The sequence below is a fragment of the Clarias gariepinus genome, chromosome 8 (assembly GCF_024256425.1).
Source record: "Clarias gariepinus isolate MV-2021 ecotype Netherlands chromosome 8, CGAR_prim_01v2, whole genome shotgun sequence".
Taxonomy (NCBI): domain Eukaryota; kingdom Metazoa; phylum Chordata; class Actinopteri; order Siluriformes; family Clariidae; genus Clarias; species Clarias gariepinus.
The window spans coordinates 14,615,001-14,642,573 of record NC_071107.1 but is presented as its reverse complement, the minus strand read 5'-3'; the positions used below and the strand labels follow the sequence as shown (position 1 = coordinate 14,642,573).

At 36.6% G+C, this 27,573-nt stretch overlaps 1 protein-coding gene across 1 annotated transcript; it reads right to left on the bottom strand.

The window, feature by feature from the left end:
• Window positions 1-5,794: 5,794 nt before the first annotated feature.
• chuk (component of inhibitor of nuclear factor kappa B kinase complex) lies at window positions 5,795-25,122 on the bottom strand. The gene is made up of 22 exons (XM_053502148.1): window positions 24,682-25,122; window positions 24,283-24,387; window positions 24,016-24,110; window positions 22,497-22,614; window positions 22,312-22,381; window positions 22,121-22,209; window positions 21,867-21,956; window positions 21,426-21,550; window positions 13,904-14,011; window positions 13,650-13,785; window positions 13,336-13,530; window positions 13,143-13,245; window positions 12,692-12,815; window positions 12,435-12,586; window positions 12,255-12,316; window positions 11,820-11,929; window positions 11,689-11,738; window positions 11,011-11,119; window positions 8,028-8,175; window positions 7,769-7,884; window positions 7,562-7,661; window positions 5,795-6,902 (listed from the first exon to the last, which is right to left on the bottom strand). The coding sequence occupies exons 2-22, from the start codon at window positions 24,385-24,387 to the stop codon at window positions 6,843-6,845; spliced, it is 2,265 nt and encodes a 754-aa protein (XP_053358123.1). The 5' UTR covers window positions 24,682-25,122; the 3' UTR covers window positions 5,795-6,842.
• Between the last annotated feature and the right edge of the window lie 2,451 nt (window positions 25,123-27,573).

Genomic DNA, 27,573 nt, shown 5'->3' with positions numbered 1-27,573 from the left:
CGGCAGGACTAACTATGACAGCATAACTAAAAGGGAGAGCCAGAAGGAAACACAGACATGAGGGCTTCCTGAGATGTAAAGCAACCAATCACCTCACCGTCAACAAACCTGAGTGATCAATGAGAGTGAGGAGGACAGCATCTAAACATACCAGTTCACCATAATACTCTACGTCCGTGAGTCCCCCAGATCTGCTCTTTTACCTAAAGCAAATCTATTTATAAAAATGCTTGATTAAATAAATGAATTGTTCTTCTAGCTAACTTGATTAATTAATCAATTAATGTTTTATTTAGTGTAATAGTTAAAAAGGTAAAAGGATTTTTCATAGCCTGGCTTATCTAAGCTTGACCTTTGCCTGCACTGCTTAGAATGCACTTTAGAAGATTTGGAATGCAGCTCTGAACAAGCAAGTGAATTAAATTATATAAACCATTTGCATTGTTCTTTATGTGTAACCTGTCCTAACTGCATCCTAGTACATTACGGTAATCCCTAATACTACTGAAAGCTAGATGTTTGGCTTTCTTTCCCCGATTTTCTCCCTATTTTAGTGGTACCCAATTCTTCCCGTCACTAGGGGGCTCCCACATCAAGGCTACTACTACCACTCAGTCGGAAGGGCCGAAGACTGTCACGTGTTTCCTTCAAACCACGTGACGACAGCCGACCGCATCTTTTCGAACTGCTCGCTCACGCACCGTTGGGGCGGACGACAGCGCTTTTATGAAGGTAAAACGGTAGCAAAACCCGAGAGCTTGCAAATTCGAATGTGAGAACTTGTAAAATGAATATTTGTATTTGTAAGTTGAAATTTGTACTCACAGCTCTGATGTGAAAAGCTGCATCTATCGATTTGCACACCTGTGTTTTGAATTCGAAGTTGCAGATTAACAGGCACAATTGTGTACTACACATTTATCTTTGCGCTTTACTTCAGTTTCGGTGTACAACCACAAGTCGGCGCTCACAACCTCTCAGATCTGGCAATACAACCTCAAATCCCGGCGCTCTGACTTTTGCTACTCATTTTGCGATATTCCTGTAGCAAAACTGACTTGTGCACTTGTAAACGAGGGGGCGGGGCTGGGGTGGAAATGAAGTCATTTTATTGGTCAATGCCTCACTAATGAACAACGCCCGCCACAATGCAAACATTTGTATGCATATGTATCAGCTATTTTGTTTTTAAACGCTTGGAATTTTTTTTTTATTAACTATCATTAGTTTTACTGGATTTTATATACCAGTAAAAGCGCAGCAATGTCGTTTAATTGGTTGGCATAGACGACCACCACCACCGAAACGGCGCGAGCTGCTCTGTGTAGTCTGTGACGTCATCGCGCACAAAACGTCCCACTTCGTTGGCTGGCTCCAACCAATTAAATGTTCATTGGTGAGGCATTGACCAATAAAATGACTTCATTTCCACCCCAGCCCCGCCCCCGCGTTTACAAGTGCACAAGTCAGTTTTGCTACAGGAATATCGCAAAATGAGTAGCAAAAGTCAGAGCGCCGGGATTTGAGGTTGTATTGCCAGATCTGAGAGGTTGTGAGCGCCGACTTGTGGTTGTACACCGAAACTGAAGTAAAGCGCAAAGATAAATGTGTAGTACACAATTGTGCCTGTTAATCTGCAACTTCGAATTCAAAACACAGGTGTGCAAATCGATAGATGCAGCTTTTCACATCAGAGCTGTGAGTACAAATTCCAACTTACAAATACAAATATTCATTTTACAAGTTCTCACATTCGAATTTGCAAGCTCTCGGGTTTTGCTACTGTTTTACCTTCATACGCTTTCCGCATCTTCCGCTTGCTTGAGCTCGCAGGCGCCCCTGGTTGGTTGTAGAGCCGTGATTAATGTGGGAGCGCGAGTACCTCTCATCCCTCCCCAGTGAGAGAGCTCGGCCAATCAGCGAGCAATTTACCCCTGCGCCACCATGATCTACTGTATTAACAAAGTCTATCATTCAATCGTATGGTGAGTTAAAGTCCAGAGGATTTAAATAGCCTTAACGCAAGTTCATACGCATCATAATGTAGGTGTGCTCTGGTGCTTCCACAAATACAACTAGACCTTCACACTAAACAAATCTAATGAAACTGCTGTGTTTGACCATCATAATTCAAATATATATCTATGGAATAAATGTGTACATAAATTCCTGAAACTTAAAATCTATAAGGCTTTGAAGCTTTTCTGCTGCCTACTGGAGACCCACCCTTAATGCTCCTAAGTCCCTTGGCATTTATCTGATAATTACGTAACCTAATCATGGTCCAAGGTAAAATATAGTTGCAAAGCAAAGACGACTAGGTACAAGCACCTGTTCCATCCAGAAAGCACCAGAAAGACAGTGGGTACATGCATTTAAAGGGCAAAGACCAATTACACAACACCATAATTTTGGAACTCTATGCCGCCTTGAAATGTGGAATGAAGCAGTTAGCCACAGCTTAACTGACATTTGGAGAGAAACGCAGATTGGATAGGTTTTCTTGTTTCAGACATCATTTAACATTCTTAAAGAATGAAAGATTCTTCCCGTTGGATTTTCTGATCATTTGATGGTGTTGTTTTAGGTTTTCATTGCTGATATCTAATAAAAGTCTGCTTTCTTGCATTATCTTAAATGGTTCAGATCTCATTGATCTCATTTAGCTTAATGTCTTCAGATCATACTGGCCCTGTTTGGTGGTGATTGTTCATCAAATGGTTTGTCCAGTATGGAAGTAATGTTAATCACAAGCTATGAACTTCACCGCAACAGATTCTATCCCAGATTAATTCTAATTAAATTGTTGTGTTAGACCATCATCATTTAAACACATGTCTATGGAATATGTTTTGGAAGAAATATACAGGTCCCTAATTCAGTTCCTGAGACTTAAAAAAAATGGAATCATTAAAAAAAAAAAAATCACACAAAAAATATGGAATTACTCAGTTCTGACGAAAATATTTTGGAATCACCATGTACTTTAACAACTGCATCAAATTACATCTGCTAATTAGTCTGCACGATAGATGTCAATTGATACAAAGAAGAGGATTATAAAACTTCAAGAAGGTAAATCATCACAAAATGTTGTTGGTTGTTCGAAATCAGCAGTGGCTAACATCTGGACCAAGCACAAATCAAATAGAAAGGCTATAAAAGGGAAGCGTACTGTTAGACCAAGGAAGACATCAAACCATCAAGATAGAAAACTTAAAACAATATGCATTGAATACAGTAAATGCACAACAAACAAATAAGGAACAAGTGGGCAGAAACTGGATTTAATGTTTGTGACTGAACTGTATAACATTACCTAAAGGAAATGGGATTTACATACAGAAAAGCCAAACGAAAACCATCATTAACGCCTATACAAAAAAACAAGGTTACAGTGGTCACAAGGTTAAAGAAAAGCAATCATGGACTGTGGATGACTGGATGAAGGTGATATTCAGTGATGAATTACGAATTTGCATTGGGCAGGGTGATGATGCTGAAACTTTGGCGCAGTTCCATAAAACATATGAAGATGACTGCCTAAAAACACTTTAAGCATCTATGCTTCTTAACATAGGGCAAAAGCTGTGAAATCTTCCTTCAAGAAAGACATAAAGTATCATTTTAATGGCATGGCCTGCAAATAGACTAAACCTCAATCCAAATTAAAATCTATGGTAAGAATAAAAAAAATGGTAGGCTCCAACCCGCAAAACTGATCTGGCAATTGCAGTAAGAGAAAGTTGGAGTCGGATGGAGGAAGAATACTGCTGCAGGTGGTGCAATAAAGTACTAGTGGTGTACTGTAGTGTTTTGTTTCATGATTCCATAATATTTTAATAACATTTCCTCTATTTGATCTGCAAAGACAGTTGCAATTGGTTACAGTTTTTATTATTTTAATTTTATAAATGTTTCTTAAAGTGGGAATGTTGGAATGTTAGAAGAAACAAATTTTGCGGCATGTCTGATTATTTTTTTCCCCTATACAATTGAATAAACATTTTCCAACAGTAGTGATTCCATACTTTTTGCCAGAAGTTGTACAATCTATAAGGCTTTGAAGACTTTTTGGTGTTTCTCTCTTAATTGTTTAAATAGGCCTTCCTTCAAACCAGCTTTCACGTACAACCATACCTGGGAATAGGGGTGCTGTGAGCTTTTCAGTTTTATTCCTCATATAGTTTTTAAAAATTTTATTTATTTATTTATTTTATATATATAAAAAAAAAAAATATTCTAATTTCTCAGGCCTCCGTTCAAACCAGCTTTTATGGCCATATCAGGTAGAGAGTGCTGGATACGGGCTGAAGTTGGAAGCTATGCAGGCTTGGCCTTGGTTAGTACTTGGATGAGAGACTGCCTGGGAATACCAGGTACTGTAAGCTTTTCAGTTTTATTCCTCAAAGTTTTTATTTATTTATTATTATTATTATTTTTTAATAATCCATTTAAAAAAATGCATTTTAATTGTTCAAATAGGCTTCCGTTTAAACCAGCTTTCACTTATGGCCATATCAGGTAGAGAGTGCTGGATACGGGCTGAAGTTGGAAGCTAAACCAGGCTTGGCCTTGGTTAGTACTTGGATGGGAGACTGCCTGGGAATACCAGATGCTGTAAGCTTTTTAGTTTTATTCCTCATAATTTTTATTTATTAAAAAAAAAAAAAATGCATTTTAATTGTTCAAATAGGCCTTCGTTCAAACCAACTTTCACTTATGTCCATATCAGGTAGAGAGCTAAGCAGGCTTGGCCCTGGTTAGTCCTTGGATGGGAGACTGCCTGTAAGCTTTACAGTTTTATTCCTCATACTTTTTTCCCTCCTTTCATATATTTTAAAAAATGCATTTGTTTCACCCAGAACTATTTTGCCACGTCATTAATGAAACACTACTTACTTCATCCACGTTTCACGTTATACATTTTATACAAAAATTTCTTAAATGTGTTATGATTATGATGCAGTGATACAGTATGATACAGTAACTCTGCTGTTATTGCACTATAACTGACTATGTCATTCGTAACTCCCATGTGTATATACAGTATTTCTTACCTTTTCCATAGCATTTCTCATTCGAAGTCATAGTCTTAGTCTGGATCTGCAGAAGGAAATTGTAAGAAATACTACACCACAAGTTCTCTTTTTTACAGTAGATACTCTTCCAGCTAATGCTTCCATTTTCCTGAAAAACACACTGGACTTTTGTTTGTTTAATTTACGGCGAAGATAAAGGCGTTCATGTATGATAAAAAAAAAAATACAATATAGCTATAATAAATGAATCAGTGATTAGCAAAGACAAAAGCAGGCAAAAGTGTGACTCTTGAATGAAGCTCACTGCCACCGTCTTTAAAGTCTAAACCATAGATATCTCACACAGACTAGATTGGCCGCAGGCAGGCTACTGCATTAGCAGCGGTGGTAGGAACAGCGACACCAGATTGCATAGTGCTACTTTGCACTTCAAGCTCTCGTTAATTCATTAGTTAAAAGCTTTAAACCTATTAGAGTCTAGGGTTATAAACTATTGCCAATATAACCATTACCGGCGTGTGAAAGGCATTAGGTTTTATAAGTGGGTAAAATATTTACATATTTTGGACATTAGTAAAAAGCGAAATCAGTAGATACAGTAGTTGTCACTAGTTTTGTCTGTACTTAGCAGATTCATAGTAAAGCATTTCCGGAAACACATATGGTCCTTTTAAGCACACATTGGTTTACAGCTGTTCTTTTGTGCCATATATTGCTGTTTTTTAGAATTACACATGATAACAGACACAAATAACATTTTAATTACTTTTTTATTTGTAATGTACAATAAACGATTGAACTAGAGAATATTTTAGTTAAGAAAATGTAACAACTTATCATTGTGCCAAACATTATTTGATGATGAAATAACAAAGAACTGTTAAACTGTTAACCTTCTGTGCAGAGCTGATTATTGAAACAAAGATCCTACATTCTCAAAAACAACAGAGAACCAAGATTAATATAGTGACATTCTTAAATCCCCAAACTGACACTTAACACGCCTTCCTACAGGCATTGCACTGATGACACTATGACACTTCTTTATTTACCAAAAAAAAAAAAAAAAAAATAATAATAATAATAATAATAATTCAGCACCTTCAGTTTCCTACTGTATTTCCCAGGCACATGACAACTTGCCAGTAACAGGCTTGTTGTAATGAACAACTGTTAAATTCATGGATAGGAGGATTTCGATTAGAAACAGTGTTCCTGTGCTAGATTCAGCCAGATCGTTGCTGTTTTCATTCTTTGACTTTTTTCATTATTTTAACTTTCAAGGATATCACTCCTATACACACACTGACTTGATACAGACCAGTGCCCTTTCTTGGTAGTAAAAATCCAACATTCACAGTGAGCCTCTAAAGTGCAGATGCTGAGAAATAGAAAGACACCAAATCCACATAAAATCAGCCCGTACAGAGTAGATTACTGTTTTCTTTATAATAAATAAATACTTGTGTATTTAAGCAGTGGTTGTCCAACCAGTTTTCTGACCCCAGGACAGTCCACATTTGTTTTCTTTATTCCTGTGTCGTGTGAGGCATAGAGCAAACGTCTCGATTGTCTGGCATGCCCTGAGGCCTGGTTTTAAGAACAACTTTTTAAAAGTGTATGTAAAAGCTTTGCTTGTATAAGGTGGCATTACGGCAAGTAAAAATACATATCTATATGTGTCATTATGTTGCCACGACACTAGATGATAAACATGATATTGGCAGATTACTGTGATGAAAACCCATATATGCCAACAGAAATCCAATCAGGTGAAGATTAGCATAACATGAACAAAATTTAAATACGCTGTAATTTTGCAAACAGAGATTCATATTTAGTCCAGCTCCAGTCTTGATCCTGTAAAGAACAGAAACACAAACTTAAAGCAAAGATAATGTTTTTTCAAAGCCATACCGACATGACGATCAAATTAATGATTAGTAATGATTATCAAAGTTTTTAATATCCCACTAGTACACATTTTTATATTCAGGTTTCATAGTGGAATGATTGCCTGAGGGTTTTTATGATTTATGATGCCATCACAATTTTTTCAACCTTAACCTGAACCTTGTTGGATAGTAGTCAGAAAGTGTGATCAGTTTGGATCTTCTTTTTCAACTACATTTATTAAGGGAACTTTCACATTAGGGCCAGGATCGTTTCCGAGTACACTTAACATTTTTAAATTGTTCCCTGGACACGGTACAAATCAATTGCGTCTAATGCGAAAGTACCCCAAGTTCCAAATTTTCATTCACTAAAAAGGAAATATGTGAAATTAAGTGTAGCTGTAATTTTAGCACATAGCTCTCGATTAATTAATGGCTAAATATGTTGCTGCTTGCTTTATAGACAGGTGCTTTTAAAGGTTCACCAGTCTTTCATAATGTATACTACTGCAAAATGCTTTATTTTATGTGTTTATTTATATCAGCTTACTATCTGACCATCTCTAATTACTATTTATTTATCATTCTAGGCAGAATTATTAAAGTAAAAGACTTTGATCTCACCATTATACTCTCAGATTTCTCCTCAGTTGTCTCTTGCAACAGACTTGTGAGCTGGGTTAAGTACTTCTGATTCTCCTCCAGGAGATGGTTGACCGTTTCACTGGAAATAAGAATAATATAAAGTCATGAAAGAAAAGAAAAAGAAAAGGAAAAAAAAAAACTCACAGCCAGTATGTGTTAACTGAAATGTGTGCAGTAAGGAGTTACATGTCATGTGTAGCTGGCAGGGACACGGGCAGGCGAGGAGAGCAGGACTGCTGAGCATGCTGAGGCCAGAGAGATGAGGATACATCTGCACTGTTGCTACGGGTGGTGTTCTGCGCCTGCGAGAATACACAAATCCGCTACTTACTTAACACAGCATTTTCAAGCAGCCGAAAATGCGTTACCAAGTACTATGCTAGGATGTTTGCATAAAGTTTCATTGTCTTGATTTATTTGATATCAGTTAAAGTGCAAGACTCACACATGCAATCTTCAGTAAGTGCCAGAACTCCCTCTGTCTCTTCATCTGCATCTGCATAACAGTTCCGTCTGCTTCCTTAATGTTCTCCAGAGTTTTTTCAATCTTTGGGAACAATTCAATAATCTTCTGTTTGCTCTGTAGAATTTTACTGGAAAAAAGAAACAATGATTAAACAAATAAGTTACAGTTTGTTAATAGACATTGGACAAAGGCTGGTAGGCCCATCACACTCTTCCCCAAACACAAAGTTGGAAGCACACAACTGTATACAACTGTTTACCACTTCTTTCACTGGAACAAAGGGTCTGAGCCCAAACCTGTTCCAGCATGGCAATGCGACTGTGCGCAAAAATAGCTCAATGAAAGTTTGCCAGGTCTGAAGTGAAAAAACACAACTGTCCTCCAAAGAGCCCTGACCTCAACCCCAATGGACACCTTTGGGATGAAAAAGAATTATGACTGCACCCAAGGCAAGAGGTGTAAGATAGTCAAGTACATTTACTTCATTTCTATACTTAAGTAGTACAGTTTTCATCTTTAATTGTATCTGTAATTTACCCTAGTAGTTTTATTAGTGGCTACTTTTTTATCTTTACTCCACATTCCACAACAAATGTCTGTAATTCCACTTTACAATTCTGCATGGCATACATGCATGAATATTGCCACCTGCTGACTGTTAAACATAACTGCATGATTTGCATTTCCTCTGTTAAATGCTGAATCACGTAGCATTTAATATCAATCTGAAGCAAAGATGGTTGCAGACAGCAACGAGACGCCACAGGAAAAAACGAATAGAGGAAAAGGCTCTTTAACTATGTTGTAAAGGCTACAGTGAGCCAACACACTTAAGTAGAAATGTACAATAACTAGAAAGTTGTGTCACTTTTCTAAATTACTTTGTCAAAATATATTAGCTGGTCTTTCTACCTTAATTGTGTAAATGTTTTAATGTCTTAAATGTCTGCATCATTGTCAGAGTGTTTTGGACAATGTCTTCCTCAAATTGTTTAAATGGTGTTTATGATAAACCTTCTAACCCTTTTGACAAAGGCTAAATTTGGATTTCATATGCTTTTAAGGTTTTTCTCAAATGTTTGCATTATTTGTTCTAGCACTCATTGATGTTTCATTCTCAGTTTGGTGGTTTAGAGCTCTGATCACATTATATGAGTCATATAAAAAACATTCTTCTATGTTCTTCTGCACTTCAATTTTCTGTCTACATAAATTGTTACTATATAGGTCTGGTTCATAGAACGATAATACATACTGCTATATACACTTTGTCAGTAATGCTTAAAAATTGTTCAATAGCATGGCTGGCTAAGGCCAATGCATTAGGAGTCCACACATCTGAACAAAACCAGAGGCCGCGTCCATGAAAAAAATGCTATTTTTTATTTATCTTTTGGATTTTTCCCAGATTTTCTCCCTATTTTTAGTCATGTCCAATTACTCCCCGTCACTAGGAACTCCCACATTAAGCTACTACACCTCAGTCGGGAGGGCCAAAGACGATCACATGTTCCTTCTGAACCACGTGACGTCACTGACTGCTTTTTTTTTTTTTTAACTGCTCGTTCACCCACCGTTGGAAGCAACTCAACACACTCGGAGGACAGCAATATCCACTCTTTCCACTTGCGTGAGCTCATAGACGCCCCTGGTTGGCTGTAGAGCCGTGTTTTATGTGGGAGCACTAAATACCTCTCATCCTTCCCCTGAGAGCTCTGCCAATCAGCTCTCTCTAGACCCTTGGCTGCGAGAGGTTACAGCATCACCCGGGGATCCAACTCATGATCTCCGGATGATAGGGCAGGCACTTTACCACTTCAAGTGCAGCCTTCTTTCCCCAGAAAATATAGGGTGCAACAGCATATGCATCACGACGCAACCACTCCCATGATAAATCATCAATAAAAAAAAAAAGTAATAAATAATAATAATAAAAAAAAACAAAAAAACAAATTGGCTCGGCAGTATGGCAGGGTCTTAGTGCTCTGAGAACTATGTAGGAATACACACAAATATATTTTACAGTTCACCTACACGATTGTTTTCCTAAGTTTGAGAGTTTATATTTTTAACATTTATTACATCTTATTGATGTTATAAATGTCTGTACACCAGCTGATTTTACTTGCTTTCTTTATTTAATGTGACTTTAAGTGAGACCATTCCAAGAGTAAATACCTTTACATCCTTGTGCATCTTGATTAAAAAAATAAAGCAGTATAATTAAACCTTTTTCTCCTGCTGTTTATGAAAAAAATTAAATCTTGTAATAGCTCATATTTATGATAAATAATTATTAATATCAACTGATACGAAAAGAAAAAAATACTGTGGTAAATTTGTCCACCATATCGCTCAGACCTAACAGCATATGAAAAGGATGGTGTCCGCACATTGCTCTAGATAATAAAAAACCTGTAAAGTATTGACTTTTACGTTTTGTCCTGTGGCACCATCCTGATCTCATCTGTTTCTTTCAGTTTTGATTGGCATTTAAGTTGGTATGCAGTTAAACAATGATATGTTATCATAAGAAACCTGTAACAAGTTTGTGGATTACAGCTGTAAAATATGAAACCATACTGTCCTTAGCTGTCACTCAAACCCAAACAGAAACATGAGATAAAAACAAGAACAGGATGACGCTAGAAAAAAACGGAACGTGGAATTTGTATGCTTCTTACAGGTGTGACGCACACACAGTGTTTAAAAACGGGGAATTGCCTGCTTTTCAATAAAGCTGCTGCTTATACAGTAGGATGAATTGTAGACCATCTGCAAGGTTGAGTCATTTAGGCTAGACATGTCATCAACATTTAACTCTAGCTAGACAAGAGGAAACATGAACAGACTGATGTGAACACTGAGCTAAAAAAGAAATATATAAATGATCATGTTGTTTCAGTTTCATATTTATGAAATGTCTTCAATATAAAGCCAGAGATTAGTTTAAAATCTTTACCTGAGATGTGCATAGAGATCCTTCAGTACTTTGTCTTGGTTTTGTACGGTTTGAACGATTACTTTCACCATCTCAGAACTGTCACTGTAGCCATGCTGAGAGTCATTCACTGTGGAGAAAAAAAAAAAGAATACAAACAGATAACAGGCTTATGAATTTAAAATAGCTATTTTACAACTTCTGGGCAATCTCATGGCATTGTGAACTCTACAATATGCCAGTGAGAACACAATCTGTGTTGTTGATATTCCTCTTTCAATGAAAAATCTGAAATTTTTTAAAAGATTAATTCTGCATTTGTCCAAACAATTATTTTCTACAAAGGTTGGTATCAATTTGTAGTAGCAGCTCTTCAGCATCAAACACCATCCGTTTGTATAGTTTAGAGACAGCTTCTGAGAATATATGCCCTTTGCAAAATTGTGTTACAAAATTGTGGCATTATTTAGACAGCTTTCTAAATTACTGTTTGTTTTTAGATTCAGCAGAAGGTGTTGTGTACCCTGAATGCTACTGAATGAATATTAGTCAAGCATCAACATTAGTAATGCTCCAATCCCTGATTTCCTGTTTTAAAAGTGACTTAACACAATTGAAGGGACCCATCATACTACAGAATTTCCTTTATCAGATCACCCTCATCATGCTTTTTATATTTTTATTCATAGCACTACTTACTTTTGCACTTTGCTTTAAGTTGTTTGTAGAGTTCAATGGCTTTCTCCTCACTAAAAAGAAGTGAAGGATAATGTTAAACAAATATAAAAATAGACACATTTTTAACTGGAAAAGTGCAAAAAAATCTTTACAGCTGCTCCATGACATCTCCTTGGCGGCGGGCATAAGGACTTCTTTGAAGCTCCACAATCTCTGAGTGCAAGGCCATAATCTCTTCATCTAGATGGCCAATCTCTGCAACCTTTAAAAAAGAAAAAAAATCATCTGTCATTACAGCTGCTTCAGCTTCGGAAGATGTCACTGCACATTCTCTATTTTCCTATTATGTTTAAACTGAAGGCTAAAGGAAAAATTATTTTCATTAATTAATCAATCAATCAATCAATCTTCTATACCACTTAACAGGGTCGCAGGGATTTCCCCCTTCCTATCCCTAAAGATTTAGGGCACGAGTCCCAGAGAAAACCACAGATCGAACCCTCGACTCTGAAGGTTCAAGGCCAAATTGCTAACGACTATGCCACCATGCCATCTTATAAGAATTAAGATCTAATTTTTAAATGTACCTGTCCAAATGCAGCAGCTTTCTCTTCATTGTCTTGCCAAGCCTTTAACATCTTTTCAGAAGCTACATAGAAGAAATAATTTAGATTATGCTTTATTTACTGTATTGCCTGGACAATGCATTATACCAGAGTTTAACTGCAACTATAAAATAATAATAAAAAAAAATTAATAGGACTTACATATTCCATACTGCATCTGATCACTGTACTTCTCCAGGTCATACTGGATGCTACTCTTAAAGAAATCTAGCTTGGCTTTTAACTGCTGTGAACATGAAAACATCATATTCTTGTATCTAGTGAGGTTAGTGTTGTACCGAAGAAGGCTTAACCTGTAGAAAAGCACAAAGGAACATGAAAAGACAAAAGATAATCGAGCTTGAAAGGTAAACATAAACCTCAATTAATTGGAACATGTTGTCCTATACTTGACTTACATGGCAGCTCTTTGGCCCTGGAAAAGGCGGCTGTAGTCCTCCCTGAGGCCACAGATGTAGCTCACTGCTTCACCCCAAACTTTCTTGAGGGCATTCAAGGGAAGCTGGGTCTTGGTCTCACGTACTTAAAATGATGCATAAAAAGCCAAGAATACATGGGTCTATACATACTGACAAAACCTCATATATATTAATCATGTTAAAAAAAACATTTTATTAAGAGTGAGAACAGTGGGGCATGTTTCTACTGCCGTGATTAAAGTGAGAGGGCTAAGTGCCTCCCATCCCACCCCACTGAAATCGAAGACATAGTAATAAACAACAGTAATATTTTACTTTTCTCTAAAAATTTTGATTAGCACCCTAGATCAAACGCCACTGAGATTAAAAGACTAAATAATTTCAAATTACTATGAAAAAAGCAAATAGCAAATTTTCTAGATATACACACCAATGAAGTTCACACTCTCTGGAAGAGGTCTGGCAGTAAATGGTCCAGTGTACTTGGTTAGGCTCTTATCAAACAGATACACTATGTAGCTGTCCCATCCTCTCTGATACCCAGAAGTGAAAAAAGCAACAAATCAGAGAAGAGATTCAAACCAAATAGAAAGAGAGAAATATAAAACCCAGAAATCTCTTACGACTCCATCCAGGACACATTGTGCTGCAGGCTTTCTTGGGTCTAGCATGACTCCTGTCTCCTGCAGAAGCTCTTGATTCCCTTGTTCGATTTTCGTCACATTCTCAATAGCCTGCTGCAGGGAGTGAAGGGTCTCCTCACGGCTCAAACGAAAAGAATGAACCGCGGTTGTAGTCATGTTCAAGATGTGAACAACCTACAAAAAACATGTACTGTATGTTGGTCAAAGAGAGCCATCTGCTGGCAATACTCGCTATCGATACCACAAAGCACACATGTATGGCGCACGTGGTCATTAGATTCGGACCGACTGACCTTCATGTTCAGAATTTGATCAAGTTGTGCAAAGCACGGGGGCTGTATAGTATCAGAGTTTAGTACTCCTCCCCTCTGAACTGGATCCCACTTCAGCATCAACTGTAGCAAACACTCCAAAGGCTCCAACAGTGTGCTAAAGGTAGAGAGCAGTAAACAACACTAAATTTCTCTTTGAGAATCATGGACATTCAGCTGAAGGATGTCTAGCACTTTGTACAGATGTTGAACACAAGATGAAGTATATTTTTTACCTGCTGAGATTATTGGGGTAAGGGAGGTGAGTTGAAAATCTGACTTCTCCATTCATATCCTCTATAGCCATGATGTCTTTTGGGCCCTTGTTACGTACTTTGCTTGTCCTAATGCACAATGATGACAAGGGTGATTAAAAACACTAAATATACAACAGTGTTTCTGTAAGCTTTCGCTAAATTCAATCAATGACCATGTCAGGAAATGGTTCCTGTCAAACGATAACTGAAAGGAAGATTAGAATTAAATTGATATAGGTGTCTCTGTAAAGTCAGAAACTACACATATACAACTTAATTTTATTACAGTTATACTGCTCAATATAAAACTCCATTAACTCAATATTCTCATGTTCCTCCAGGTGCACATTTGTATAATACTGAACTAGGGCTAAAATGATTTCTCTAGTAATTCGATTACAAAAAATTATCGAGGCAAAATCTTCTGCCTTGAAGCTTCTTTTAATTTATTTTAAAAGCTTGCGTTATGTTTTATACAGCCATTATACAAGCCGCCAGTAAACACAGACGAAGAAAAAGCGTTTACGTCACCCACAAAGTGGAAGAAGACGCAAACAGTTAGCTGTGTATTGATTTGAGGAAGCGTTCTGTTGCGGGCTGCGAAATGGAAGGGAGTGATAAAAATATCAGCGAGCCAAGAGATGAAGAAACCAGCAAGAGCAAGCAACAGAAATTGTCAGTAAAAGCTTATGTTACGCCTGAGCTGTAAATTTAGAAACTTTTAGTCCTGAAAGTTAAGTTGCACATCTTAATGTTTTTGTATAATTATTTATTTTAATGTGTGCCTTAAAATGCTTTAAAATAAGCATATATGGCACTGTAATGCACTTAATTCAGCTCAGTCAACTTTAAGCTATTCCTCGTATTGTGAGTATGCATTTAAAAAATAAAAGTTGATTTTTCTAAAAATAAAACCAATTAATCTTTGTTTCTCCTATATATTTAAAATTTCTGTTTAATTAAGCAAAAGTACATTTTACACGATTAATCGATCAAATTTTTGGTAGAATACTCGATTACTAAAATATTTGATAGCTACAGCCCTATACTGAACCATATTTTACCCAACAAACAGTTTGCATAGAACCATCTCTAGATCATAACACATTCATCTTTCACAGCTCATTTAAATGTGTAACATAATATTTTGCAGATAGATTGCTCAGTTACATAAAATTATATTATATTAGGTTCCCACGAGAAACTGGATTCATCAAATGCACAATGTTTCTTGGTAGGGTATTTGTAACCACCTCAAAACAGGATGTGGTCACTGATCTTGTTAACACCTTGTTAATTATGTATGTTAACACATGTTAACCATGTAATTGCCACCTCTAGCTGAAATTCAGACAAAAATTACAGAACAGCACAGCATTTAATATTCACTCATTGGTCACTGCAACAGCAACACCTGTGTACCTGCTCATCAAAAGCCTCAATTAATGTTTACATCAAATGTCGAAATGAAAAAGTGATCTCTGGCTATGGGATGGAAACCTAACTATAGACTTTCCACTGAATGGTGTGAATAAAAAAAAAAAATGTGAGCAAGGGTTGCAAGTGTGAAAAACGCCTTTCTAGAAGAAAGGTCAGAGCAAAAAGACCACAGTGGTTTGAGATGCCAGGAAGAATAAAGCAACACATATTAGTCACTCTTTACAACTGTGGTGAGCAAGAAATAATCTTAGCATACACAAAATTTAAACTCTTGTTGAGAATAAGATAACAGGAAAAACTCATTCCTGTCACTTAACGAAAAACTATAGAAAGATAAGGTCATTTGTTTGGAAAAAAAAAAAAAAAATTCAGTTCATGAAATACTTAAGCCAACTGCAGCCATGTCACGGTTAACGTCACAAAAAGATCCAGATAAACTGAAGCGTTTGACCTGTATCTCCATAACTTTATGCATTTTGCTGCTGCCCCACAATTGTGCATTGCTACATAATGCACAGCACCATTTCTAGATTGTACCACATATTCATCATTAATGTATCAGATCTTTGATTGCTTATTTAAATGTGGATAATATAATGTTGCAGATAGATACTCATTAGCATAAAATATATTCCAAAAAATAAGGCAAAAAAACAAAAAAAAACAAAAAAAAAAAAAACAGCAGCAGCAGTAATTCTCTAGCACTGATACAAATAAAAGTAAATGTAACCATGCACTGATGAGACTTTGCCCGGAGGAGCTCTGTTAGGGCTGGACAATAATTTGCTATCAATATATATCGCGATATATTTTTTTTCAATAACGGTAATACGATTTTTAAACACTTTGCCGATATTTCGATATACATTTGAATATATACTCAGCAAAAAAAAGAAACGTTCTTTTTTCAGGACTGTGTATTTCAACAATAATGTTGTAAAAATCCAAATAACTTTACAGATCTTCGTTGTAAAGGGTTTAAACAATGTTTTCCATGCATGTTCAATTAACCATAATCAATTAATTAACATGCACCTGTGGAATAGTCGTTGAGACCTTAACAGCTTACAGAAAGTAGGCATTTAATGTCACAGTTCTAAAAACGCAGGACACTAAAAAGACTTGTCTACCGACTGTGAAAAACACCTAAAGAAAGATGCCCAGGGCCCCGGCTCATCTGCGTGAACGTGCATTAGGCATGCTGCAGGGAGGCATTAGGACTGCTGATGTGGCTAGGGCAATAAATCGCCATGTCCGCACTGTGAGACGCCTAAGACAGCGCTACAGGGAGACAGGAAGGACAGCTGATCATCCTCGCAGTGGAAGACCACGTGTAACAACATCTGCACAGGATCGGTACATCCGAATATCACACCTGCGTGACAGGTACAGGATGGCCACAACAACTGCCCGAGCCACACCAGGAACACACAATCCCTCCATCAGTGCTCAGACTGTCCGCAATAGGCAGTCCATGAGGAGGAGATGCACTGCAGTACTTCAAGCAGCTGGTGGCCACACCAGATACTGACTGGTACTTTTGATTTTGAGCCTCCCTTCATTCAGGGCCACTCTGTGAAACATTTTTAGTTCATGTCTTATGGTGTTGACTCTTTTAGTGTTCATACAAAGTAAAAACAGTTGAAAGTCAGAGGACGTTTCTTTTTTTGCTGAGTATATATACAGTGGCGAACTGGCCATCTGCAGTACCGGAAGTTTTTTGATCGCACAGGCGCCGCAGACAAAGAGCGTGTTGTTGCGGGAGAGAGAGGTTGATTTACGACAGCCGTTTACAGGAGTGTAGTTCACTGCAGGAGATGCATTGTGGGTAATGAGGTCCTCTGTGTGAACGCGAATGCGAGATGTAAGCTGGGATATAGAGGCTGAGTTTTGTTTTCTTTTCAGTAGTTTTTAGTGAATCCCGCACTTAAGTAGTTGGATTTAAGTGCGGGATCCACCCGAAAGGTTGTACCATGACCTGACAATGCAGCAAATAAAAGAACGGGCATCGAGCAGTTTGTCCATCTCATTATTACACGAGCCTGAATTAATGGGCTGTTATGCTGCCGCGAGCAACATTACACCATCACATAGACACCTTCACTTTTAATTTATGGAGGGATAGATATTGATCCTTTCTCGATGCAGCGAATTTCTTTGAGCAAATTAATAATAATTTCAGTGAATGAAAAGGAGGAAGAAGAAATGGTGGAGCTGAAAGTTACAGGAAAATAAGAAAAAGCTGTGCAGTGCCATGGAAAAGTATTTGCCCCTTTCTAGAAACCTCTAGAGTCTGTCATAGGGTGTCATCAACACTCAACAATGTTCTGGCCAGAGCAATGTGTTTTTGTTGTTGCTCACTCTTTATTTATTTTATTATTTTTGTTTCTTTATCCTGGCTGAAGCAGTTTGTTTGTTTTGTTAATTTATATGATTAATCAGCCTGTTCTAGTTTAAATGAAAATATATTATTGTTAATAAGCTGAGTCTGAGTTTTATTTATTTGATAGTTTATTTCACATTTCTTGTTTGTAAAAGCTAAATACAAATAAAAAGTGAACCTTTTTTTGTACTGTTTTTATTTTTAAAAATTATATAATTTTAATAGGAGGAGCCTGGAGGTAGTATAGACTTTGCAAATTCAGTTTGCAAACATCCATTGTGTGTGTCCTCGGCAGTTTTTTCCTGAGGCTTTTTAATATTGTCCATATCGATATCGGAATTATATCGTATCGACCAAAATGAAGAAATATATCGTGATATAAATTTTTGCCATATCGTCCAGCCCTAAGCTCTGTCCTAAACAATTAGGGCTGCACAATTCTTGTTTGAAAAATCTAAGTTTTTCTCCATGAGAACTGAGATCACGATTCTCTTAGATGATTTAAATTGTTTCAACCAAAACATTTATTTAAGTTTTTTGTAACAAAAGAGTTGCTTTTCCTCATTTTAAAACGCTTAAAGTTTAAAGAGGTTGTACATAAATAGAATGTTAACTACTGTATAATAATAAAAAATAAATGAAACTACATATATATTTTATAGAATATAATTTATTGTTGTCAAAGGTTCTTATTCTTTAATCATAACACACTTCTGGTATACTTCTCTGTAGCTTTTAATCTGTTCTCAAAGTCTCTGTGTAATGCCTACGATTTCTGATTGACAGTCTCCCTCCAATAGCCTTTGACTGGCTGGAATTGGGCAAGCGGTGTGGTATGATATTGGAATGCAGAAAATGTGAAAGACTGATGAGAGAATGATTGAGCTGTATGATAAAAATCTTTGGCCTAATTGTTCAATTACTAGTGTTTTATTTTAAACTATTTTACAAAGTGGGAACGTGACCAATGGGAGTGACTCATACAGCAATCTGGGATTGTTGTCAAGTAAATAAGCAAAGACGTAAATGCAGTGTGATCTGAATGCTCGATCATTTAACTACAAAATAAAACAGCACAGCTTTGAGCATTCATTGACTGGTCACTTCAGTAGAAACACATGCACACCTGTTCATTTATGTAATTATCCAATCAGCTAATCATATGGCAGCAGCACAACACAAATAAATCATGAAGATGCAGGCCAAAAGTGGATTAGATATAACAGGAGAAAACCACACAAGGTTCCACTCCTGTTAGCCAACAACCTGTAGCTGCATGACTGTATGCATTTTGCTGCTGCCACACAATTAGCTGATTTGTTACCAGCATGAATGTGCAAGTGTTCCTTTTTAAAGTGGATGGTGAGTGTATATTTACAGTTCATTTACAGTGTGGGTAATGCTCACATTGTGCTGTATACTACTATGAATAAAAATTACTTGGTAAAGTTTTTTATAATGATATTGTTTAGCATTTTGGCTAGAATTCAATGTTAACACTTTGTAGCAGTCAGAGCTGTTTCCTTGTGAGGTTTTATTTTCTTTAGAGTACAGAAAAAAGATCTGATAGCAGAATTCCTGTTATGCACTTGGCCCAGAGAGTCTCAATTCTTACTGAGCAATACAACTACTAGTTTGTAATATATGTACAGTTGTTGTCTTCAATATTGTGATATAAAATACTAGTAAGGCAAAATTCCCTGAGGTGTTTAATACTCATTCTAAGCTCTACTTCTTCACTCACAGTAGAATTCAAAGGTAGTTGCATACAGAGGAAGTAGCAAACTTAGTTTGGTTTGGTTTACAAACTTGTTGCTGACTCAATGCTTACTGAACAGTCTAAAAAGTTAGGCTAATGCAAAAAGAACCAAAAGAAGTGTTATGGCAAACACATGGCCCGTAGCCTTGTTTAGTTAACCCTATGCCAACATGTAAAAATAATGAAATAATGAAATGGTCTGTTGTAAACTAGATGTCAACATTTTCAGATTATCCAGGATTTACAGCAGACCTCTATCGTGAATATCTAAAAGTAGTTATTGCAACCCTTTGGCTATAAACATGCATGCCAATTTTTTATATGGATTGAATGAAAGCAGTGCAAAACACATAGTAAAGTCAATGCCTGTGTGCTGTATTTAAATCACACTCTATTCTAAAAACATTTCACTAGCACCTTCTAAATGTGCTTATGGAATGTATCCTGTGTTCCTGTGTTGCTGGCAGCGGTGTACCTCTGGTATGAGGAAATATACAAAATTAAATCACGATTGTTTTGTTAAGTGTGATGCGCTCTTGCATTTTAAACGAAATTCAAAATAAAGTATGAGTGCCGATGACAAATTTCTTTTTTAATCAATTAAAGCACATTTTACCTTGAAATAATTATAAATAGCAAAACTCCTGCTGTGAAATACATTTATGGCACTGATGATATGCAACAACTGTTTGCATGCAAAATCATGCATCAAGAACAGGGTGCTTCCCCTTGGCCTGTAACACCTCACCCCTGTGTGGATTTTCATTTAACACCACAAGGCTTCTCAGTAGACTGGCAAGTCTGTGCAAGGGATATTACTTTGATTCCTCATCACATATGTTACACAAATGTATGTCGCTGACAGAAATGGCAATGTAGCAATGGCAAAATTGTCATCACTCACCACTCGATACCCAGGTAATTCGATCTATATTGTGATTATAAATATCCTGATTTGATATTTACATTATCAATATATTTTTGTTACAATTTTAAGACCTTGAACCTTTAACAAAATATGTCAAAACTCAAAAGGAGTTTTTTTTTAATACAGAAATTTAAAAGCTACATTTTACTAAGCAACAGATTCGTTTAGATCATCGGTGTTACGTCATCAATCATAATTATTACTTCTAAACACACCTAAATAACTTTTTTCGCTCCTACCACATGGAATGCCAGTGTGTAATTAGTTAAATGATAAATTAAAGGCAAAGTTTTAGTACCTCAAATGCCTTTAAAGTCTCAGAACTCAACTTGACAATGAGCGAATGTTGATCGTTTGCAGGTTTCGATTGCAATTTTTTGACAATTATTTTTGCTTACTGTGTTTTTGAGACTGGTGTGTGTGTGTGTGTGTGTGCCTGAGTAATAAGTGATTTTGAAACCAATTCACCCACATAGTTAATCTAAAGTCTAATCTGAGGCTTTTTAACAGATGTGACTTTTGATAATGTAATGCAATAAAATGCATTTCTGTTGCACCTCTTAAAAGCTTGTGCACTCAATCGCGTATATCTAAAGTTTACCCATCATGACTTATCAAGCTGAAAACCAGCCAATTCTGGTCACTAGTGAGACTATCTAATTTCTCAGACTTCCACATCAGCAAAATCTAATGTGATAAAATACAACATCATTTACTAATGAAACTGCATAGTCATTGAAAACTGCTGTTGTATAAGACACTTTGGAATGTGTGAAAATACCCAACGTCTGGGCAGTGTGATGTGGCTCTGATGAGAAAGAGTCTGGTTTTGTTTTTTACATAACATCCTGGTAACGTGAGCAATATCAGCATCCCAGACACAACTTGTATGTATGTAGCTTGACTATGTTACAGAAAAGAGGAATATTTAGAAGTCTTAAATACTCACGCACTTCAGGCTACACAGTCATAGTCAGAAGTTGCCACATACCATTGCACAGGTTGCAGGTTGTGTAGAAATGGACGAAAACCGCAAATACACTCGAAAATCATTGTGCCAAAGCTCCAGTAGTCCACGGTAACTGTGTAGGGTTTGCTCTCAAATAACTCCGGGGCCTAAAACAAACCAGGTGTGATTGTTAAACAAGGAGCTCTTTAAAATGTTATCGCTTTCACAAATGATCATGTTGATACAACCATGCAATTTAGTATTGATTATTGGTTTAGCAGTTTAGCACTGCTCTGTACTTAGGCTGTTAAATGCTCTTGTAAGAGTAAATGTAAAGGACCTGGGGCTAAAAATAAAACACACCAGGGCAAAACCATGTATACCAGTCCTCATCGCTACACCAAATTTATATATACAAATTAGTTTAGATCAGAACCAGGTCAAAGGGATATCCCTAGACATATTACTTTATGAAGAACTCACCAGATACTGCAGAGTTCCCACAAACGAAGTGCAAAGGCTCCCTTGATCCAGATCTTTTGCATAGCCCAGGTCTATTATCTTGTGGACCAGCTTAAACCACAAATACACAAAATAAAGAAAATTTACAGAGTTGATATTTATATACACGTGTGTGTGTGTGTGTGTATATATATATATATATATATATATATATATATATATATATATATATACACACACACACACACAAACAAACAAAACAAACAAAAGGATACCTTTCCATTGATTTCCTGAAGTACGATATTCTCTGGTTTTAAGTCTCTGTGAATGATTTTGTTTGCATGAAGATACTGAATTCCTGAACCTATTAATACAAACAAAATAATTCAGTTTTACACTTATTTAGTTAATAAACAATAAAAGTACAACAAAACATAAAGGCATAGTGGCAAAGGTATTACATTACCGACATCGTTGAGTAAGGACAGCACCTCGCTCTCTTTGAGCCCACAGCAATTCTCAGGTTTGCTTAAAAGCTACAATATAAAACGGAATAACGTATAACGATGGATAAAAGACATATCAAAAGAGATAACACTATAACCTGAAGCAGTGTAAATAAGTGGATTACAATAAAAGAATACATTGCACCTTACGAAGGTCTCCCCTGGAACAGTACTCCATGGCTAAAAGAGGCAAGTCATTCAAGGCAATGTGTTTCATCTCTTCAGGTACATCCCTTGCTGTTACTACGTTCAGGTGGTTCAACCTAACAAAAAAAATGAAAGTACTGAAATATGCTTCAGAACAAATCAGTAATTACATTTGTACTACTCATTGATGTATTTCCACAATGACTCAAAAAATAAATGGCAAATAACTAATATTTTTATTTATTTATTTAGATAGACAGATAAAGGCAGTGCATTCTAAACAGAATAGGATCATATATACAATTAATTAGCACCTAAGCATCTATTGTGGGAATATCATATTGGGTGGTCAGTGGTGATTCCCTTGTTTATATACAGGGGTTGGACAACGAAACTGAAACACTGGCCAATTTAGTGTTGGAGGTTTTATGGCTTAATTTGACCAGCCTGGTGGCCAATCTTTAATGATTGCACATTCCATCAGTAAAAGCAAAGTGTGAAGGTTTAATTAGCAAAGTAATAGCACTGTTTTGCTCAAAATATTGCAATGCACACAACATTATGTGTGACATATCAGAGTTCAGTAACAGGAGTAACTGTGGACGCAAGAGGAAGCTGTCTGAAAGGGATGTCCGGGTGCTAACCCGGATTGTATCCAAAAAACATAAAACCACAGCTGCCCAACTCACTGCACCTCAACTCTCCTGTTTCCACCAAAACTGTTAGTCGGGAGCTCCACAGGGTCAATGTACATGGCTGGGCTGCTGTAGCCAAACCTTTGGTCACTCACGCCAATGCCAAACGTCGGTTTCAATGGTGCCAGCAGCAAAAATCCTGGGCTGTGGAGAATGTAAAACATGTATTGTTCTCTGATAAGTCTACCTCATCACAGATGTCACCTGTCTTTCCCACATCCGGGAACGAACCACCCAGACTGTTGCATGCCCAGAGTAAAGCATGGGGGTGGATCAGTGATGGTTTGGGCTGCAACATCATGGCATTCCCTAGGCCCAATACTTCTGCTAGAGGGTCGTGTCACTACCAAGGACTACCGAACTATTCTGGAGGACCATGTGCACCCATTGATTCAAAAATTGTATCCTGAAGGCGTTGCTGTGTATCAGGATGATAAAGCCCCAGAGTGGTTTGATGAATATGAAAGTAAACTTAAACATCTGTCATGGCCTGAACAGTCACCAGATCTAAATATTATTGAGATTCTTTGGGGTGTTTTGGAGGAGCGAGTCAGGAAATGTTTTCATTCACCAGCATCACGTAGTGACCTGGCCACTATTCTGCAAGAAGAATGGCAGAAAATCCCTCTGGCCACTGTGCAGGCCTTAAATCTGTCATTCTCAAGACAAACTGATGCTCTATTGGCCGAAAAAGGATGCCCTACGCCATGTCAATAAATTATTGTGGTCTAAAACCAGGTGTTTTAGTTTCATTGTCCAACCCCTCTATCTGTCATCTGTATATAAATTATGCTCTACAATCTAACAGGAATAGACACACACTTTTTCATTATCTGGATCTCTCGACTCCATCTGTCTTTGTTCCTTGCATTGAGTTCAAGCCGACAGAGTTTGACAGCAATTTTCTCAGATGTTTCCTGTCCAAAATACAAAAGATTTATTTTAAAAGCTTTCATTATATGCTTATACAAAAGAAGTAACCTGAAAAGAGACTGAAAAACTGAAAAGGGACAAGACTATAATTAGACAAAGTTTGATGAAGGTAAGGAATAGGGAAGACAGGCAAATAAAAAAATTTAAATGACACACCTGATGCTGATAGAGATATACATGACCAAAGCCACCTGTTCCCAATCTCTCTTTCATTACCCATGCTCCACAGAATTGAGTCTGTTTGAAAGGAGGTTTCTCCATCTATTCATAGGACAAATAAATATATAGCGGTGAGAAAGCACATCTTTCCTGCATAAACCATTTTTGTCTGGCAGCCTTTTTGGAAACCAATAAAAGCTGGGGAATTCTGCATTTATCAAACGTCTTCTTAAGGTAACGTACAACAAACATTACATGTGGCACATTTTAAATGTTTTTACACGTCACAAGCAACAGAGATTTCACCACACCTTCTCATCGCCACTCTTTAAGCTACATGTTTTCGGTTTGATATCATAGCTAACTAGACAACGTTAGCTAATATGGTTCTCTTACCCTTCCTCTAGCTTAAGTTACCAGTCTGCGTTGCTAGCTTGATAGAAACAGTCGAATGTAACGTCGATATTTGAAGAACTTCAAATTTGAAGGTGTCGTTTCATAGAAAATATCTACGATATCCATTTCATTTTGATTATGCAGCTGGTTCTTTGGATGATAACATGAGAAACAACTAGCTGGTTGTATAGCTAAACGTAAACAACTCGATGTTACACCCCGCAGCCACTCGATTAGCAATGATGCTAACTACAACTAGCGACCTAGCTAGCGAAGTCAGCTTCCCATGACACTGTTTGAAAAGGAAAGCCCTATAAAATGAATATTAGTCACAACCTGAATATACATTAACACGGAAAAAATTAGGAATAATTTGCTACACGCCGTTGACAACCGCACCACAGATAAGCTACCTAGCTTAAGGTTAGTACTACAGACAAAATCGAAACAAGTACAGTGCGCATGCGTAGAATATAGTTTGCTTACCTTTGTAGCTGATTTGGGACCAGTTTTCTTAAACAAAATAACTTCTTTACGCACCGCCGTAGAAAAAGCTAAACTGATACCAGATCAGATCAGCGTCTCGGATAACGGCTGTGTTTTTTTTTTTGTTTGTTTTTTTGACGTTTGCGGTTATGAGTGTCGCAACAGAGCTCTGCGTTAGAGATTGTTAGAATCTAGGTCATTCCTATACACTATGTTTTTGCATGAATGCACAATGTATATACGCCTAAACACTACTGGCGTTCACTCATCTTTAGTCAGAAATAAAAGTTGCACTGATTTGTGTAAAATCAAGATATTAATTTCTCAAGTTAAGACACTTACACCGACACAATTCTTCCTTTAACTAATTTTACCTCATCAACAACCTTAATAGACATAGGAATGAATAATAAAATAAAGAGAATAATAAAAGAAAAACCTTCGAGGCACTTTCTCTAAAAGAATGCTTTTTAAATGTTGTTATTATTATTGTTGTTGACTCCTACAGACAAAAATATGCAATTTCATAAAATGTATAAGCGCTCAAGTTCTGAGATATTTATTATTGTGCAGCAATAATGTATGATAGAACAGGATTTTTTCCAAGAGACGTAGCCTATATATTTTTTTATTTGTAACTGCTTTGCAATTGAAACATTTTGATTAAAATCTGAACCAAAATAAAGTATGCAATAGAGCACTGCATGATGTAAACTGTGATTCTGTAGTTCGGAAAATGTCACTTTAGATAACTGTGATGTGCAATGTCATATTTTTACAAGGAATGAGCTCACTGCACATCTCTTCTGTTACAATATTGCCACATATTTTCTTGTACTTAACATTATTCTAGCTATGCATCACTGTGAGGACATTTCTTTCTAATTTCATGTAAAACAAAGTCTTTTACAAACAGTGTAGTGTGTAGCACATTACAAAGTAACGCGGTAGAGTACTTGGATAACTTTTTGATGTAACAAGTAATCTAACGCAATAGTTAGTTCTGCAATTTAGGTACTCATTATATTATATTTTCAAAAATATAATGTTATTCAGACAATTTATGTAATCCATGAGCCAGACAGCAGTCAGTCCCTGTGTGTGTGTGTGTGTGTGTGAAAGTCGTAATACAAGGTGAGATGGGGGTAGTTAACAGATTATGGGCCAAACTTCGCTGAGTGATGATGGTAAAATAATGATCAAGGTCTTGACTAAAACAACATGCATGAGGAATCACAAAGGAGTTTCATTTTCTGCAGAGAAGTACTCGAACGAGTTACTTTCATCAGAAAGTAACGCTGTAATGTAACTGATTACTGACAGTAATTTTGTAATGTAATAAGTTACTTTAAAATGTAACATCCTGCAACACTGCTTACAAGTGCATTTGAGTTTAAAAAATGAAAATAGAATGCAATATAATAAAATCACAATAGTGTATGTAAGTCATCACAGCTTTCCCTTCTAAAAGTTTCTAAAGGTTTAAACTATGAATGGAAAAGTGGACCATTACACATTTGGCTGCACTTTTTTACCTCCTCCTTCCATAGTGAAAACATAATTTCCATTATGACATGGTCTACAATTTTGGCACACATTTCATCAGGCACACGTTTCATGCCTCTGTCTGGTTGTCTTCCTCCAGTACCACCACACATCCTGAGTCTTCTTCCTCTTTCATTGACACGCAGTTGGTATTGTACAGCATATGCAAAGCACATATATATATATATATATATAAGTTAAAAACAGAACTAACTCAATGTGACTTGTACAAACCATTTACAATAATTGATTATCTACTCAAGACATTAGAATAATGTTTAAAGGAACTGTATTTGCTTTGGTCCAAAATAAATGAGTTATGAGTGAATTAACACTCTTCTGACAAATTCAATTCAATTTTATTTGTATAGCAGTTTTTAACAATTGACAATAAGTTTATAATGCCCAAACCCAAGCCACAGGATGAAGTTCTTGTCCCAAGCCTGGATACAATGGAAGGGTGGTGTCAGGAAGGGCATCCGAATTAAAACCTGTGCCAAGTCCTGTGCGGATCGGATGGTCTGCTGTGCCAACCTCTCGACATGAGCAGCCAAAAACTAACAATCAGTTTTTAATATATATTGTTTTATTACAATCTTTTTTATAGGGATGTAACACTACTTTTAATAATTGTAGATATTGTGTACATTGTGTGGATATGTGTGTTTGTGTGTAAACTGTGGTAGCTGAAAGTATAGAGACAAAAGTAAAATTTGATTAATTTTTTTTTTAATGGCATTCTAAATTATTTTTTTGACAAAAAAAATGACAATCAGAATAAGAATAATTAGTAATAACATTTTTCTATAAAACAATCTGTATTTAGTATAAAGTCCTTTATTCTTCAAGTCCTTGATCTGG

What these genes read in the sequence shown, in the direction of transcription:
- chuk (XM_053502148.1), bottom strand. Translation starts at nt 24,387, where the DNA reads ATGGAGAAACCTCCTTTCAAACAGACTCAATTCTGTGGAGCATGGGTA. An exon ending in TACCCCAATAATCTCAGCAG is followed by an intron (nt 13,786 to 13,903) that starts GTAAAAAATATA and finishes CTCTACCTTTAG; the next exon opens with CACACTGTTGGAGCCTTTGG. An exon ending in GGAGATGTCATGGAGCAGCT is followed by an intron (nt 11,739 to 11,819) that starts GTAAAGATTTTT and finishes ACTTCTTTTTAG; the next exon opens with TGAGGAGAAAGCCATTGAAC.